This window comes from Pimephales promelas, chromosome 12 (genome assembly GCF_988280905.1).
Source record: "Pimephales promelas chromosome 12, fPimPro1.hap1.1, whole genome shotgun sequence".
NCBI lineage: Eukaryota > Metazoa > Chordata > Actinopteri > Cypriniformes > Leuciscidae > Pimephales > Pimephales promelas.
Window position 1 is genome coordinate 16,552,100 of NC_142780.1, and position 16,329 is coordinate 16,568,428.

Consider the following 16,329-nt stretch of genomic DNA (forward strand, 5'->3'; position numbering starts at 1 on the left):
AAAGGGTGGTGTCGCAGCGGCGAACACGCATAGAATAAAGCTCAGTAAAAAGGATACGTCGCCGGATAGCGTATCAGCGGATGGCTGGAGGCGGTGCAGATGGCCGGCTTCTTCAGGCACTGTCCTACGCCGGCTGTTCGCTCCTCAGACGGGGGCAGCGGCTTCTCTCAGAATCCAACGATGTGGAGAGCTTCGCTGAAGAGAGGAAAATCAGGGAGATAGCCTTCGAGCGCCGCTTATATACGCTAAGCCACACCCATTCTGGCGGGCTAAGACGTGATGAGGGCACGAGCGCCCTTCATTGGACACGACGTCAGGCCGGGCTCAGTGGTAGGAGTGCTGCAGTTGCCGCAGGGCAGCCAATGATCACCCTGCTCTAGGTCTGCTAGCTGCTGCACTGCGTTGACAATGAATACAAATATTATAATATTTTTTTTACTTCAATATCTCAAAGCTGAATCTCTCCCGTAGTGTAAGCTAACTTACGCAATACGAGAGAACCTCTCGTAAGAGAATAGCAGTTTTAGTTATTTTAGTATTTAAACTTAGAAAATATATTTTCAGTCATTTGCTAAGGCAACATTTATTTCAATTACAGAAAATTATTTTTCATAGTTTTAGTTAACAATAACAACACTGTAAAGTTCTCATTCTCAACCTTCTTTTCTCACCCTAGCACTCAGTCGCCATAGTTCACGTTCCTGGCCGTCGACCTTTTGGACAGAATGTGGTCACTGTTTATGTGGATGGAGAGCTCTGTAAAACAGCACCCTTGCGCTTTCCTTCTCTTAATGAGGTAAGTTTTATTGTTTGTGGTAGTTTTTTTTTTGTTTTTAATCACCAAGTTTTATTTTATTGGTCTTTTTGACTTTCAACGTTTTAGCCTTTCACTTCCTGCTGCATTGGGTCAGCTGGACACCGGACTACTACCACTATGACTACCTCTCCAACCTTGACCAACCCTTCCCACTCGCCCTCCGAGATGGCATTTGCAGCTCACACTGGGCCGCCTACCCTTGCACGCTCCCAGTCCTTCCCAGCATCCTTTGCAGCAGCCACAGGGGGGAGGCCAGGTTTGAGTCGTGACAGTTCCGTCCACACCATCCCTGCAGGGCTTCAGGACACGGCATGGGGTTCTCCTACATCACTGGGTGGTCTTTTAGCCACGGCGTTCATCTGCCATGAAGCTCTGCAGCCTGCTCAGGCACGAGCCTTGTTCACTGCAGGTATGAATGAGACATTCCTACCTATAAAGCGTTAATTCACAGCTCCAACCACAAAGAAACGAGTGTCAAATATGTCTGTCTCTGTTTCTCTCATTCTACTTTTCAGGACCCAATAACGTATCTCTTTTCAAAGCTGATGGTGAGCCGTCAGAAGTCAACAGTAAACTAGTGCTATACTATACCCCACAGGTAATTATCTTCTCATTGATACATACACCTGATTTGTATATTAAAAATGATAGTAATATAAAATAAATATAATATAAAGTTAGGTTCAAAAGTCTTAATTTATAAGATATATAACTAGCCTTATGTCTAAGAATTTCCCACATTCTTTTATCCTGTAGGCCTTTAAGAGTCAGATCTGCTTGGATCTGTCCCCGAATCATCTGTACGATGGCAGGTTGACTGGTCACAGAGTGGTCAACTGGGATGTCAAAGTATGTGTCTGTCAATGAGCTTTATTGTCTTTTAAGATCAGAATGATTTATCTTTTCCCAACACCAGTACGGCCTTTTGTGTGTACCAGAGTTTATGTGTATTCAACACCTTATGCTCACAGATCCCTGCAGGACAAGTAATTGCTAATTAGGTTGTATTAACTTGTATAATGTGTAGGATGTGCTGAGCTCAGTTGGTGGGATGGGGGCTCTCTTGCCCCTGTTGGAGCAGGTATGTTTACTGGATCAGGGCGAGACCGGTGGTCAGGAGACTTCAGATCTTATCGGGCCAGAGCTCACGTCCTCCAGGGGTCCTGCCGGCATGCTGCTGCCACTGGGGAAGTCATCTGGTCAGTTCTTTCTATCTATCTATCTATCTATCTATCTATCTATCTATCTATCTATCTATCTATCTATCTATCTATCTATCTATCTATCTATCTATCTGTCTGTCTGTCTGTCTGTCTGTCTGTCTGTCTGTCTGTCTGTCTGTCTGTCTGTCTGTCTGTCTGTCTGTCTGTCTGTCTGTCTGTCTGTCTGTCTGTCTGTCTGTCTGTCTGTCTGTCTGTCTGTCTGTCTGTCTGTCTGTCTGTCTGTCTGTCTGTCTGTCTGTCTGTCTGTCTGTCTATCTATCTATCTATCTGTCTATCTATCTATCTATCTATCTATCTATCTATCTATCTATCTATCTCTGTCTATCTGTCTGTCTGTCTGTGAAAACAAAAATTCTCATTGAAAAGAAAAAAATTAATACAGACTTAAGAGTTTTTTTTGCATCTGAAGTCTTCATATATATACATACTTACACATGTATGTATACTTACACATACATACTCACACACACTTCTCGAAAAATTAGAATATCATGCAAAATTTCATTCAACTTAAATGGTGAAACTAATATATTATATAGACTTGTTACATGCAAAGTGAGATACTTCAAGCCTTTATTTGTTATAATTTTGATGATTATGGCTTACAGCATATGAAAATCCCAAATTCAAAATTAGAATATTGTGAAAAGGGTTTCATAAGCTGTAAGCCATAATCATCAAAATTATAACAAATAAAGGCTTGAAGTATCTCACTTTGCATGCAAGGAGTCTATATAATATATTACTTTCAGCTTTTTAAGTTGAATTAATGAAATAAATGAACTTTTGCACAATATTTTAATTTTTCGAGTTTCATCTGTACATATGTGTGCGTATGTAGTATATGTATGTATGTATATATAGAACTTGGTAGTATTTTGTTGGAAAATAAACAAGTCATTGTTTTACAGTAATTGTAGAGGTAAATAAATTTTATTTTTTGTAATGCATATAAAAAATACATTTTATTACAGGAATTAGAACCTAGATGGGAATCACCATTGAGAATTACAAACAGTGAAAAGTTTTAATTCTCATTTAAATAATGTCACATTGAAAAAATATATTAAGGGTCCTTGTTTTACTTGTTTTAATGGAAGTCTGCAGCATGTCAGAATGAACCATTAACAGCTTGTTATGTTGCTCTTTAAGCTGCTTGGCACATTGATGATGTAAATTGTCTGTATTTGCAGTATGAGTCACCATTGATATTTTCTGAGCATGCTGTTTTTGATCTGCGTTAGTGATTCCTGTAGTTGTGTTTTCCGTGTGTATATGCCTGCGTAAGAGGCTGAAGGCAACATTGTTCTGTTATTAAACTTTATATTTCCTTTGGCTGTTAATTTCTCATGTAATGCGGCTGTTGCAGTTATTTGTCAATGTTGCACTTCACTGATATAAAATCAATTGCTGATGTTTTTTGTGTGTGTGTGTGTGTGTGTGTGTTAGAGGGCCGTTTAGAGAAGAACAGTGTGGCAGCGTTTTTGCTGATGATTAAGAACATGCTGCGCAACCACCCGGCCAATCAGGAGAGTCTGCTCCAGTGCCACGGGCCGCCCATCATCGGAGCCATGCTCGGCAAGGTACACACACACATACACGCTGGTCAATAGAGAGGGTGTCTGGAGGTCTAAGAGTGTCTTCAAGGCGTAGCATCCTGTTAGGAAACACTTGTGCTAACAATCTCATGATATTGCACAATACACACACAACCACAGTTTCACACGCTTTAAGGTTTTATCTGATGCCAGGAATCTTTCAAGAAATTACGAAGCAGTGTTTGAACGTCTGCCGTAAATGCATTCAAATCAAGAGTTCATGTGTGTAGCAAAACAGCACAATACAACTACTGTGTGACATTCAACATAATCATTATAAAGAAAAGCAGCATAGTTGATATTAGTATGTTAGTTTGATTAGAAGTTGATACTGTAAGTGAAAATGATACAGCATGCAATTAAACAGCAGCTGAAGTTGATAGAAACAGATGCTGATCTGCTGCAGAACATTAGGCTCAGCTGTGGCTTATATTGTTCCACAGAATTAAAAGTCGTATCTAATCGACATCGGATGTACTGTGACTTGACAGGCCTGTGAAGTCCTTTGAAGAGAGTTTCTTGAGTTTTCACTATCATTCAAAAGTTTGTGGTTTTAAATGTTTTTAACCAAGGTTGCATTTATTTGATCAAATATACAGTAAACGATTTAATATTGTAAAATATCATTACAATATTATTACCAAAAAAAACCTATTTTTTATATTTAATATATTTAAAATGCTAATTTATCCCTGTGATACTGTAGCTATGCTACATTTTCAACATCATTATTCTAGTTTTCAGTATCACGTGATTCTTAAGTAATCATTTCTAACATGCTGATTTTGTATTTAAGGAAAATGTATTATCATTATCAATAGCTATGTTTCCATCCAAAGTTCCGAATTTAACTTGGAATATTGCTTAAAATATTTGTGAATAAAGCACTGTTTCCTTCCCACGTGTTTAAGAGAAAAAAAATGGTAAATTCCTGGGAAATTGGTTCAAAATATCTGTAATAAAAGTGGAAGTTGCTGCAATCAGGGATAAATGACTTCGAGAGCACAGGCAAAATCCAATAAAGGCTGTCATGTTACGTATCTTGCATTCGGATGCTTGGTGTTTGGGAACACAATCATGCGAGGCAGTTTTGGGAGGCCGTTATGCCATTCTGACACTTTTTTGTCATTTGAGCTTATATGTTTTTTTTTTAATAAACATTTTTAGAATTTGTGAGCATCTTGGTGTTTCCATCCAGCATTTTTTCATGCTATATACCAAAATGTGCATTAAAAATAGGTGGATGTAAGCATAACTAAAGTTCAAAACAGTTGTGCTATATCATTTAAGTAAAAAAAAAAAAGTATAATGCAAAAAAAAAACATCTTAGCAAGCCTCCTCATACATATGTTAAGTAGGTAAAAAATAGTTTTCCTACCATCAGAGCACTCAATCAGCATATTAGAAATGATTTCTTAAGGATCATGTGACACTGAAGACTAATTATGTTGAAAATACAGCATAGCTATCACAGGAATAAATTAGCATTTTAAATATATTAAAATAATTTTTTTTAAGATTGAATTTAGACTCTATGCAACATATGTTTCTCGTGTTTCATTGAACCATAAACCAGATATTTTTAAATATTTGGATGCTTTTCTCTGCAAATATTGATATATGTAATGTGATACAGTAAATCATCATATCATTTAAAAGTGCCGCAAGCGATTTCTGAAAAACAATGTTGATATTTGAAATTGACGGCAAAACAAACACACCCCTCCCTTCATTGCTCAGCCCTAAAGCTCTTGCCTGATTGTTACCATTCTTCTTCCAGTTTTATTCCTCTGACCTCCTCTTTTGTAATGTCTCTCAGCCATCTCTCTTTCTACAGTCTTTCTACAAATCTCCCCCTTGCTCACTCTTTCTCCTCCCCCATCATAAGAGTACACGCCCCCTATTGATGATTGGCTATAAGAATGTTTTGGTGTTCTGCAGATCGGTCCAATCCACATTGGGGTTTTTTTCCCTCCCATTTAGGGACTGTTTACACCTGGCCACTTCATGCATTTTCTGTGATCGGATGGCTATCCGATCATGAAAAGACCAGGTGTAAATGCCCCCCGAAACGCATTCGAGACGGATTTGAATCCGATCTCTCAAACCACTTCAGAAGGTGGTCTGGGCCGAATTCCAGACGAAACTTGACAAGTGTAAATGCATCTGGTTCTTGAAACCACATATGTAAATGTTACTACTCCCAAAAATGCTAAAAATAAACGCGTGAGAGCGTGTTACAGGCTATATGTCATGTTATAGTCAGATATGACGACGCTACTGCGCTACTGCATCACCTCAGATGAGCAAGTGAAAGCCTATCAAGCCAACGTGCCGCATTCTATCGCAAATCAAAGTGAAAGTAAGTCGCAGACGATTAACACTACCATCTTCATTAAAAGTGACCTTACCAGTTCTGTTGCCGCTCTCTCCGTCTTTGCTGATTTTGAAATTAGTGAAGCTCATATCTGTTGCTTTCGGTGATGTGCACTTCATTAAATCCACATATAGCGTGGGAATCGAAGATCGGATTTATATCCGTTTTGCAAAAACACATTTATGTGACCAGGTGTAAATGGAATCGTTTTGATAAATTAGATAGCTGTCCGATCTGAGAAAACGCATGAAGTGGCCAGGTGTAAACAGATATAGAAACACACCAAACACACATCTAGCAAATATTCACAAAATTGTTTGTTAAGGTGTTGATTTCAATTTCTCAGAAATCACTTTAGTTCATTTGAATACAAATTGATGGATGGCTACGAACACTTTCTAATCGTATTTGTCTTTTCCAGGTCCCCAGCAGTATGATGGACATGAGTGTTCTGATGGCCTGTCAGTTCCTGCTCAAGCAGGTGTCCAACGAGGGCAACAACGCCCTCCTATCACAACTGTACCAGTACCTGCTCTTTGACTTCAGGATCTGGAGCCACAGCCACTTTGCTGTCTGTCTGGGTAAAAAAAAAACACATCAACAAACCACGACACATCACAATAGCATAAACCATTGTTTTTTAACTGTTTGGCATTAAATGCAAATAACAATCAGGTCCTAAAGGTATAGTTTACTTCTGTTATTATTTACCCGATTATGTCATTCCAAACCCCTTTCTCTGAATTTATGTTGCTTTGTAGGTCATGTGCAGTACCTAACCACTGTCATCAATGAAGGCAAGCTAAAAACGCGCAAGAGGTACGGTGTTCAATACATCCTGGACTCGATTCGGTCACACTACAGGTGCGTTCATATTTAAATTGTACTATTATGATTTTGGTGATAGATCCAAGTAAAAATGAAACATGTGATGCTGATGTAAGATGTTTATACTTTTTGGGGGGTCGACAGTGCGGAGAAGGACGGCAGTCCTCTGTCTGAAGAGAGGCGGACGGTGCAGATCTCTCTTTTCTCTCTGCTGAAGGACCTTCTGAAATCTCCCACTGCTGAGGAGCTGCACAGTGTACTAGCCTACGCTGCTATAGTGCAGGACGAACAACAGGTGAACCACACTAGCTCTGTTTTAAAGTGTACTGATCTGTTGCTGCCTTCAAAAGCAGTATATTAACTCCCATGGAAACTCATAAGAGACCGAAAAATAGCTGTTAGTAGTCAGACACTGGTAGGTTGACTCCCTGAAAAGAGTAAATGGTGTCTGTTTGTGTCAGATCATTGTTTATTTGAGTATCTCAACCAGCCTGACACATTAAATCGACCAATGGTGCTATTTTTGGGGCGGGACTATATTTGCTCAACCAATGGAATATATTTAACCCTAGAATGCATAATAATAATATATTGTTTGTAGATTTATTCAATAAAAAATAATAATAATTCTGTATTATTCAAGTATAAAAGTATTTCTCAGAAATGTCAATTTCATAGGATCAGGAAAATATAAAAATTTTGAACGACCACCACAGGTTTTTATAAAGAGGGTCAAACTGACCCATAAATAATTGCTTGGCATTCCATGGATTGCACATTTATCATTAATTAAAACTTAAACCATAGAAAACATTTCCATTATTTGAAATAAGTTAATATTAAATTAAATATGGAATATTTCAGCTAGTTGCCAAGGCAACATTTCTTATTTAAAGTTAAAGTACTAAAATTAATAACTAAAACTAAATAAACAAAAAAATATACATACCTATTTTTAAAAAAAACTTTTAAAAACTTTAATTAAAATTACAATAGAAAATATATAAAATAAAATCAAATTGAATATATTGAGGAAAACTGTCAATGTTACTATAATAACTCTGACACAACATTTAGCTTTGTCACTGTGAGTTTAATATTTTACTTTGGAAAAAGACATTACTGAACTTTACTGAACATTATAAGACAAATTCTTAAACTGTTATTACAGTGAAAAATACAAATAAAGATTTTTTTTCTTCATTTATTATTATAAAAAATATTCAGGTAGGAATAGAGCTTGCTTGACTGAAAATTCTCTCTCTCTGTCTATCTGTAGTTGATCAGTATTCTGGATGTGTTATACACTGTGTTGAGGAGTTCTCCTCATCCACGTGAGCAGACTGTGACGGTTCTTCTGGATCGAGGGGTGGAGCAGCTCTACTGTCAGATGCTCAAACACAACTATGGCGACGAGGCTCGTGAGAGATTATTCCGGGTGAAAACAAAATCATTTAAATCATCAAGATGAGATCAGTTTCTTTCATTGTGATATTAACACATCTCCTCTGCTATTCTGCAGGTCATGTATAAAGTCCTGAAGAGTGAGCGTGTACCTGAGCGCAATAAACTGCGCATCAAACTTAAGGACTCCAGTTACCTTGGGCTGGTCTGCTCCTTTGGAGACGTCCCCATCACCATGGCAACTGTGCGCTGTCTGTATGAGCAAGTGCTCGCCACAGGTAAACTGAAGAAAAGGTGGGCAGTAGTTTTCATCTTATGCTTCAGGTGTTGATTGGTCTGTTTTGTTGTCTGTTTTGTGCAGATCCCAATCCTAATTTTAGAGACCTGTTGGCAGTGGTGTATCTGTCCCATCGCGCCGACCTTAGTGTCCGACTAGATATTTGTCGCAAGGTGAGTGAATGCTGAAAATGAAAATTTAACTTTGGTTTTATTTGTAGTATCCATTGTTTGCCACAAATTAACCATGGTTTTGCTACACAAACGATGGTTTAACCATACTGTAGGAGTATTTGTTGTAAAACTGTGGTTATACAAATATTAATCAATCCACCGAAAGAAAAAAAAAATCCATGGAAACTACACTATTACAATAATATAAAACCATTGTTAATTTTTTTTAAGGGTATTCTAAGATGTAGATTTTTTTTTCTTTGTGTTTGTCAGTTAACCTTTGGTTAGCAAACTTGCTAGCCCTACCACCTTAGCATAGCGATAACTGGTTAAGAAAAGCTATTTTGATCATTTAGAACAATCTATCATAATAATAAGTACGTTCATGATCATGCATTACAAACCAAAATTGGATTGTGCTTTCAGTTAGCCTTTGTGGTTAACAAGCTTGCTAGCAGTTTTGCTTGTTTCCTTACCTTAATTGTTTAAGAAAGGTTATTTTGTTTAGCTAGAACAAAAAATCGCAATAAAAAGAAAAAAGCATAGTTACCATTTCAAAATTTGACTCACTCGGCAATTCATCTCATCAAGTTCACGCCGCCGAAGTAACTCAGGTATTTCACACGTTTTAATGGAAGATACATTCCATCTAACAATATAGATTTCCTTGCAAAATATAACACTGTGACAGGCTTAGTTTTGCAGTTTTAAATATGCACTATTTCTAAACTTACTCATCTAAATGCCTAATTACTATATGAATGAATGAACATTTCTGCCTTCATCTTTCATTCCCGTAGCTCTTCCACTTGATCTACTCTAATGAAGAGTATGTGAAGCAGCTCGCTCGTCAATCAGGCTGGCAGGATGTTCTCACCAAACTCTACGTCAAAGAATCGTACGAGTCTCGCGTTCGCAGTCAATCCAATCCTTTATCCAGCCCCACCACCTCGCTGGACCCTGTTCTTTCCAGACCCGTCTTCCATCGCGAGGACAGCGTAACGGAGGACAATCGGCAGAACGTCTACATCTCCCTCAATGCCCACCATGAAGAGGAGTATGAGGAGGAAGAAGGAGAAACTCAGGATGTGTCCGAGGGCTACTCTGACCTCTCCCAGTCTCCCCCGTCAACCAAACAACTCAGGAACGGTTCCCTCCACTTCAAGCCATTTGACTCTGGAGAACAAAGCAGTCGCTCGTCCTCCCTTTCCAACACCGTGGACATTCCATCATCGTCCCGCCTGCTAGAGGAAGAGGAAAGTGTGTATCAGCCTCTCTCGCCCTTCAGCTCGCCCTTTGAGTTGGAAATCCAAAAGGGACCTCAGACCCCTGTGGGTAGCCAGCCAGAGACCCCTTCTCCTCTGGAGCACAATAAGACCTTCCCAGGCATGAGACCACGCAAGAGCTCCAGTCTGTCCAACATTCTGGATGACACAAGCTATAGCACTGATCCACCTACAGACACCATCTCCAACACATCCAACCCACAGGTACATGCTGAACACCCTGGCGGTGTCCGAAATCACCCCCATACACTATTTAAAGGGATAGTTCACTTTGACATTAATATGTTTAGATATGTTTTAGCTTACCTCAAGGGCATCCAAGATGTATGTGTCTTTGTTTCCACAGTATTTTCAGTTTTGATATTTTTAGGTCAAACCGTTGTTGTCTGTAAGTCATATAATGCAGGTATATAAGGTCCACCTCAAAGAGCATGCACAGAGAAGTCCAAATTAAACATGATTTAATGACTCGTAAATGTATGTACACATTGACGGCCTAAGACACGAAACGAGCGGTTTGTGTGAGAAAATGAAGAGTATTTTTATTGTTTTTAGCTCATGAAACCACAGCCATGTCCAAGTTATCTGAGGGCGTGGACGCTTCGGTCTGTGCAAGTGCCGGAAGTGAAATCTTGCACGTGTACGGCACTTATTGTTTACACAGAGATTTCGGAAGCGTGACCTTTCACTGTGAAGATCTAAACATATTTAGATATACAGGAAATCGCTATGGAAGACGATATTGATAGATCAACAGACAACGATGAATTTTTTTTTCAAACGTTGAGATCATGGCGCTTCTGCAGACCGAAGTGCCCGCGGCCACGGTTGGACGTTGTTGTGGTTACAAGAGGTAAAAACGATATAAATACTGTTGGTTTTCTCACACAAACCGCTCGTTTCGTGTCTTAGGCCATCAGTGTGTACTTACATTTACGAGTCATTAAATCATGTTTAATTTGGACTTCGCTGTGCATGCTCTTCGAGGTGGACCCCATATACCTGCATTACTGTATATGACTGACAGACAAGAACGGTTTGACCCAAAAAATAACAAAATTGAAAATACTGTGGAAACAAAGACACCCACATCTCGGATGCCCTTGAGGTAAGCTAAAACATATCAAAAATTAATTTCAAAGTGAACTATCCCTTTAAGGGGAAAGCCATTTGTGCTGAAGTCCAAAATCATAGCGGACATTATCGAGGACACACATTCAATCCCACAGCTTCACACTGAATGAATATGGTATCTACAGCACATCCACTACACAAGTTGTCTTATTTGTCTTTTCAGTGGACTATATTAGTAAAATAATGTAAGAAATACAGGTTAACGGGGTAAATTTGGGATTTACACGCTGAAACAGGATAACAGACAATAAAGCAGGGCATAATTATAGACCAGATAAAAAGCAAAGTAAAAAGCATGATATAAGTAAACCTAGTTACTTTTTCAGTGTTTAAAATGTGCAAATAATAAAATAAAATACTTGGACTGAAACCCAATAATTAAAGGATGTACCAGAGTGTAGGGAGCAGGATATCATGGACACTTGACCATGCTGGAAAAAACAAGACTGGCCAGGCTTCAAGATCAGCTTAAACAAGCTAAGACCAGCACACAACCTAGGCTGGTGTAACCTGTTTTTTTAAGCCCTTTTGAAATGGGCAAATTGGTAACCATCTTGCATCCACCCAGAACTCCTCCAGCAACCTCATTATAATGTGCTAATATCCATTCAGAACACACATGAGTCAAACTATGTGATAATTTGATTACTCTGATAGCTAAAAACGTGCCTCTTTATCCCCCCATTAGGCTCCAGAGGAGGAGTTGTGTAATTTGCTGACAAACATCGTATTCTCTGTGCTGTGGAGTGGCACTGAGGGGTCTGAGGATGTGATGTGGAGAGAAAGGGGTCAGGTGTTCTCGGTCCTTACCAAACTTGGCTCGTCCTGCCAACTGGTGCGGCCACCTGACGACATCAAACGCAGGTCAGAAACATAGAACTTAAATGTTGCATTAACTGTAATGTCCCAGACTGATTGATGTTCAGACTGATTGCATTTTGAAGATTTAACCTTTTGAAACTGAATGAACTTTGAACAAAAAAACAAAGTATTTAAATTTTGCATCTGATACCTCAAGTTGTGTAGCTTGATGAGAGATGCGCCAAAGACGTTAAAGTTGCGATAAAACAGAAATAGATGTACATCACAATACAGATGAAATGATCTGTCACTAGTACAACAGATTAACAGAAATATAGAAGACAGACTTTTACAGTCCTGTTACCCATGTACATACTATGTACTTGTTGTAGTAATTACAATTACTGGGTAATAACTAGGTACTAACCGTGAACCTACCCCTAACCCTAACCCATGTACTTACCTTATATTAGCCACTGCTTTCTAGGTAACTTCTGTACTGTAAAAGGAAGCGGCACTCAAAATTCTGCCAGTATTTACTCACCCTCATGTTGTTCCAACCCCATAAGACTTTTGTTCACCTTCGGAACACAAATTAAGATATTTTTGATGAAATCTGATAATAAAATACTATGTATACTACTGGTTGCACAGAGATGGGTGTTTTTTTCGTTTTATACATTGTAAATCTTGTTTTAAAGAGGACCTGTTGTGCTTTTTTTACATTTTCACCTTTCTTTAGTGTGTAATGATGCTGTTTGAGCATCCAAAGCAAGTTGTTTTCTTTAGCAGTTAGCTCGATTGTAGTTTTTTTAGGAACGAATGTCACAATATTCCTCTTTATAATTATTACACAAAGAAGGGGATGAGGTTGCGTTAGTAGTGTGATAAAACTCATTGGCATTTCTGAAACAAGCTCGAAGCGGTTGACCAATCACAACACAATGGTCTACCCAGCCAATCAGAGCATATTGCTCTTTTTATGAGGAGTTTCATAGACACAAGAACTAAACTGGGAAGAGGCACAATACTGACCGAAGAAAGAGAAGAGAGAGAAGATTGGTGCTTGAAAAAACATGTTTTCAAGCATGAAAACCTGTTCTAGCTGACCTCAGAAACAAAATCAAGGCATATTATTGCCTCTTGCAAATGGCCCCTATTATAAGAATTGAAATCCAGGAGAGTTCAGAAGCTGAAGGGAGGTACCGTACATTAAAGCGTTTTCTAGATTCCTTTGGTTCATGTGAGGGCAGGGCGGGGATCTCTGGAGGGCAGAAGTTCTTTGCGCTACTGGGCTGTTGCTTTTTGTGGTGTGGCTTCAGCATTGCATCAGCATAGAGCTTGTTTTTACTTTAAGTCTTAGGGCGTGCCTGTCTGATGACTTATTCGAGAGAAATGATATTGTCTTTGTTTTGTGGCTGTGAATAACAAACATTATAAGCTGGTGGGGGTGGTACAGATGCCTCATGTGTGTTATGTGTGTTGTAGTCTGTTGGAGATGATGCTGGAGTCGTCTCTGTCAGATTTGAGGGACTCTCAGGGCGTGTCTCTGCACCATGTGCCTTCTTTGCTCCGCCTCCTCAGACTGCTCCAGGACTTCCTATTCGCCGAGGGCACTGACAATCAAACACTATGGAGTGAGAAGGTTAGAATTGATTTTATAACTCACAGACTCTCATACTCACAGTATGTTCACACTACACACATCCAATTTGGAAAATACAATAAAAACAATAATATAGTGAAATATTATTACAATGTATTATAACTTTTTATATATGTTAAAATTTATTCATTTGGCAAAGCTGAATTTTCAGCATCATTACTCCACTTTTCAGTGTCGCATGATCCACAATTTTGAAAATAGTTGGGCTGTTTAATATTTTTATGGAAACTGTGATTTTTTTTTTTTTTTTTTTGATTTTTGAATAGAAAGTTCAAAAGAACAGCATTTATTTGAAATATAAATAACATTGTAAATATAATTAAAAAAACAATGTCACTTTCAATCAATTTATTGCATCATCAGTGCTGATTAAAAGTATGAATTGCTTATATATATATATTAAAAATTTGATCCCAAAACTTTTGAACGTATAACACACAACTTGTAAGGATCTGGGTAGTGAGACAATATGAGCACATCATGCCACTCACATATAATCTCATATGTACTGTATAATCATATATGTGATATAAATAATTCATTTTAAGGAAACTTTCTTCTGGTGTTGCTTTTTTACTGTAAAGAATATGTTGATTTTTGAATGACCATAAGAGTGTGTCTGTATTCGTGGCAGATCTTTGAAGGGGTGGTAAATCTGCTGGACAGGCTGCAGGCGTGGCACACGACCCCAGGGTCAGCCGGGTCTGCTGAGCTCAAAGAGATGTCTCTGATTGGCCTGCGTATCATCACTGGATACATTCAGCAGCAGCAGAACCCACAGGTACACACATCTTACTAGATAAACCAGGGATTCCAGGGTTGTTTTATAAAATTCTTGTTCTTTGACATTTACATATGTGTTTTTATTAGCGGATTACGTGGGACGAACTGAATGATTATTATGACAGTGTCAAACAAAACTAAATAAAATAAATGATGGTGTTGAAATTTGTTATACTCCCTTTCTCAGGTGGAGTGTTAAAACTTACACACATTTTCCATGGTTATGTTCAGAATTATTAGAAATGCTTTTGGGCTTTAGAGCTTTTTTTTTCTTTTCTTTTTCTTTTTTTGTAAGTAGCTTTAGTTCATTCCAATGGAGAGCAGATGTCCGTATATGGAGATGTGCGGGGGTTTTTTATCGTTTTTCTCCAGACTTACTCAAACCCATCCCACACTCAAATTAGATCATATCAACTGACTGAGGATCTGAATTGCTGTGGGGCAGTTCAGGAAAACATGTGCTTCTTTCAGTCTGCTGTTCATGAACATGTTTGTTCCTTTCAGGTTGTCTTTTTATACAGCACTAAGCCTGTAAATATTTCCTTTAGTATAATGTTTCTTAATTTCAAAAAATTGGTTGTTTGTGAAAAGGTAAAAGGTATGATTTTAAAAAAAGCATAATAGGGACACTTTATTTTTGACCATAAGGCATTCATAGAATCAATCAATAATTGCATCGAAAAAAATAAATGAACAAGCATAGATGCATCCTTAAAATGGCTCAGCATATGAGCTCAGAGCTGCTGTGCTCACAGGAACTCTATAATAAGTATAGTCAACCAAGTGCCACTCACCGTGAAAGCTGTATTTCAGAAATAAACCTTTAGACAAACATAAGAGGCAAACGTGAGTAGATAAACAAGACTGACACAGGTGTGCACATTCATTTGGAGATTCATGCAGTTAAAATGTGATTTTAGATGCTGTGCATGTTCAGAAAGGAGTAATAGCTTATTGTGAACGGCATCTTGTGTACTATAAACTCCCTGTTGTTGTTTTAATATAAGATGGGATGCATTTTGCAGTGATAAGCACTTCAACTCGTAGTATGCTACATTGTCACTTTACTTTTTCGCATCGCTTGTTTTGTTTAAAGTGAATGGCATCCATGTCTTGGAAATAAAACCATAGTTGTGTCATCAATAATCAATTTGTATGAGTTTCTAAATTGCTGGAAGCCGATCAAATGATCAAGGCTGGCATTCTCTTGTTAACTCGTCAAACTTGACAAGTCAAATGCAAGGCATTGTGGGAAACAGTACCCTGCGCAGTAATACCTGTTAACAAAGGTCATCTCAGTATTTTATAAAAGTGCATTGTCACAACTTAGCTGTATACAAACGCACAAAGCTGACGGAATCAGGTTCAAAATGCTTTAATAATCCACACTGAAGATAATAAAAATGCAAACGAAACAACCGTAACAAAGACAAGACCGGACAACAAAAAAGAACAGAAACGCATAAACTTAGGGGCAATTTACATTACACTGTTTTCAACTAAAAATTGAAGATTTTGTATGCGTTTTGGTCATTCGTTTGGATGCCTGAAAACGCAAACTTTTGAAAACGGTCTCCATAAACAAAACCTGTGAAAACGATGACGCCATGCACATGCGTATTACATGTTTTCATGGCCACAGGTTAAAATAGTATAAAAAAAAATCAGTTGCCATAAAAAAACACTATTTCAGTAAAAAATGATTTCAGTCCAAATGATCTTTGGTATACTTCCCTTATGTAGGCCAGCTTTGCAGGTCATGCGTTCACACGGATCTCAACGAGACGAAATGGAGATTTTCTCTGTAAATCATCTGTGAATTTACATCTGGGCTTTTTTTTTATGCTGTGTAGGAGCCATGTGCCACTGTTAACAAGCAAGCACTGCTCTGTCTCTTGGCTGTTTTCATGGGGCTGAGGCCAATGATTGAGATGCAGTTTGACCAATGTCTGCATTACGTAA

At 38.3% G+C, this 16,329-nt stretch overlaps 1 protein-coding gene across 3 annotated transcripts in view; it reads left to right on the forward strand.

Moving 5' to 3' along the window:
• The window catches only part of nbeal2 (neurobeachin-like 2), a 77,284-nt gene that overhangs the window by 39,005 nt on the left and 21,950 nt on the right, over positions 1–16,329 (forward strand). For all 3 annotated transcript variants that reach the window (XM_089117562.1, XM_089117561.1, XM_089117563.1), the window contains 16 exons: positions 677–796; positions 884–1,226; positions 1,333–1,415; positions 1,574–1,666; positions 1,845–2,016; positions 3,490–3,623; positions 6,437–6,596; positions 6,777–6,879; positions 6,988–7,138; positions 8,123–8,281; positions 8,366–8,525; positions 8,609–8,697; positions 9,498–10,187; positions 11,806–11,981; positions 13,407–13,563; positions 14,219–14,365. In XM_089117562.1, coding sequence (XP_088973688.1) covers positions 677–796; positions 884–1,226; positions 1,333–1,415; positions 1,574–1,666; positions 1,845–2,016; positions 3,490–3,623; positions 6,437–6,596; positions 6,777–6,879; positions 6,988–7,138; positions 8,123–8,281; positions 8,366–8,525; positions 8,609–8,697; positions 9,498–10,187; positions 11,806–11,981; positions 13,407–13,563; positions 14,219–14,365 — 2,937 coding nt within the window. The remainder of the gene's footprint in view (positions 1–676; positions 797–883; positions 1,227–1,332; positions 1,416–1,573; positions 1,667–1,844; positions 2,017–3,489; positions 3,624–6,436; positions 6,597–6,776; positions 6,880–6,987; positions 7,139–8,122; positions 8,282–8,365; positions 8,526–8,608; positions 8,698–9,497; positions 10,188–11,805; positions 11,982–13,406; positions 13,564–14,218; positions 14,366–16,329) is intronic.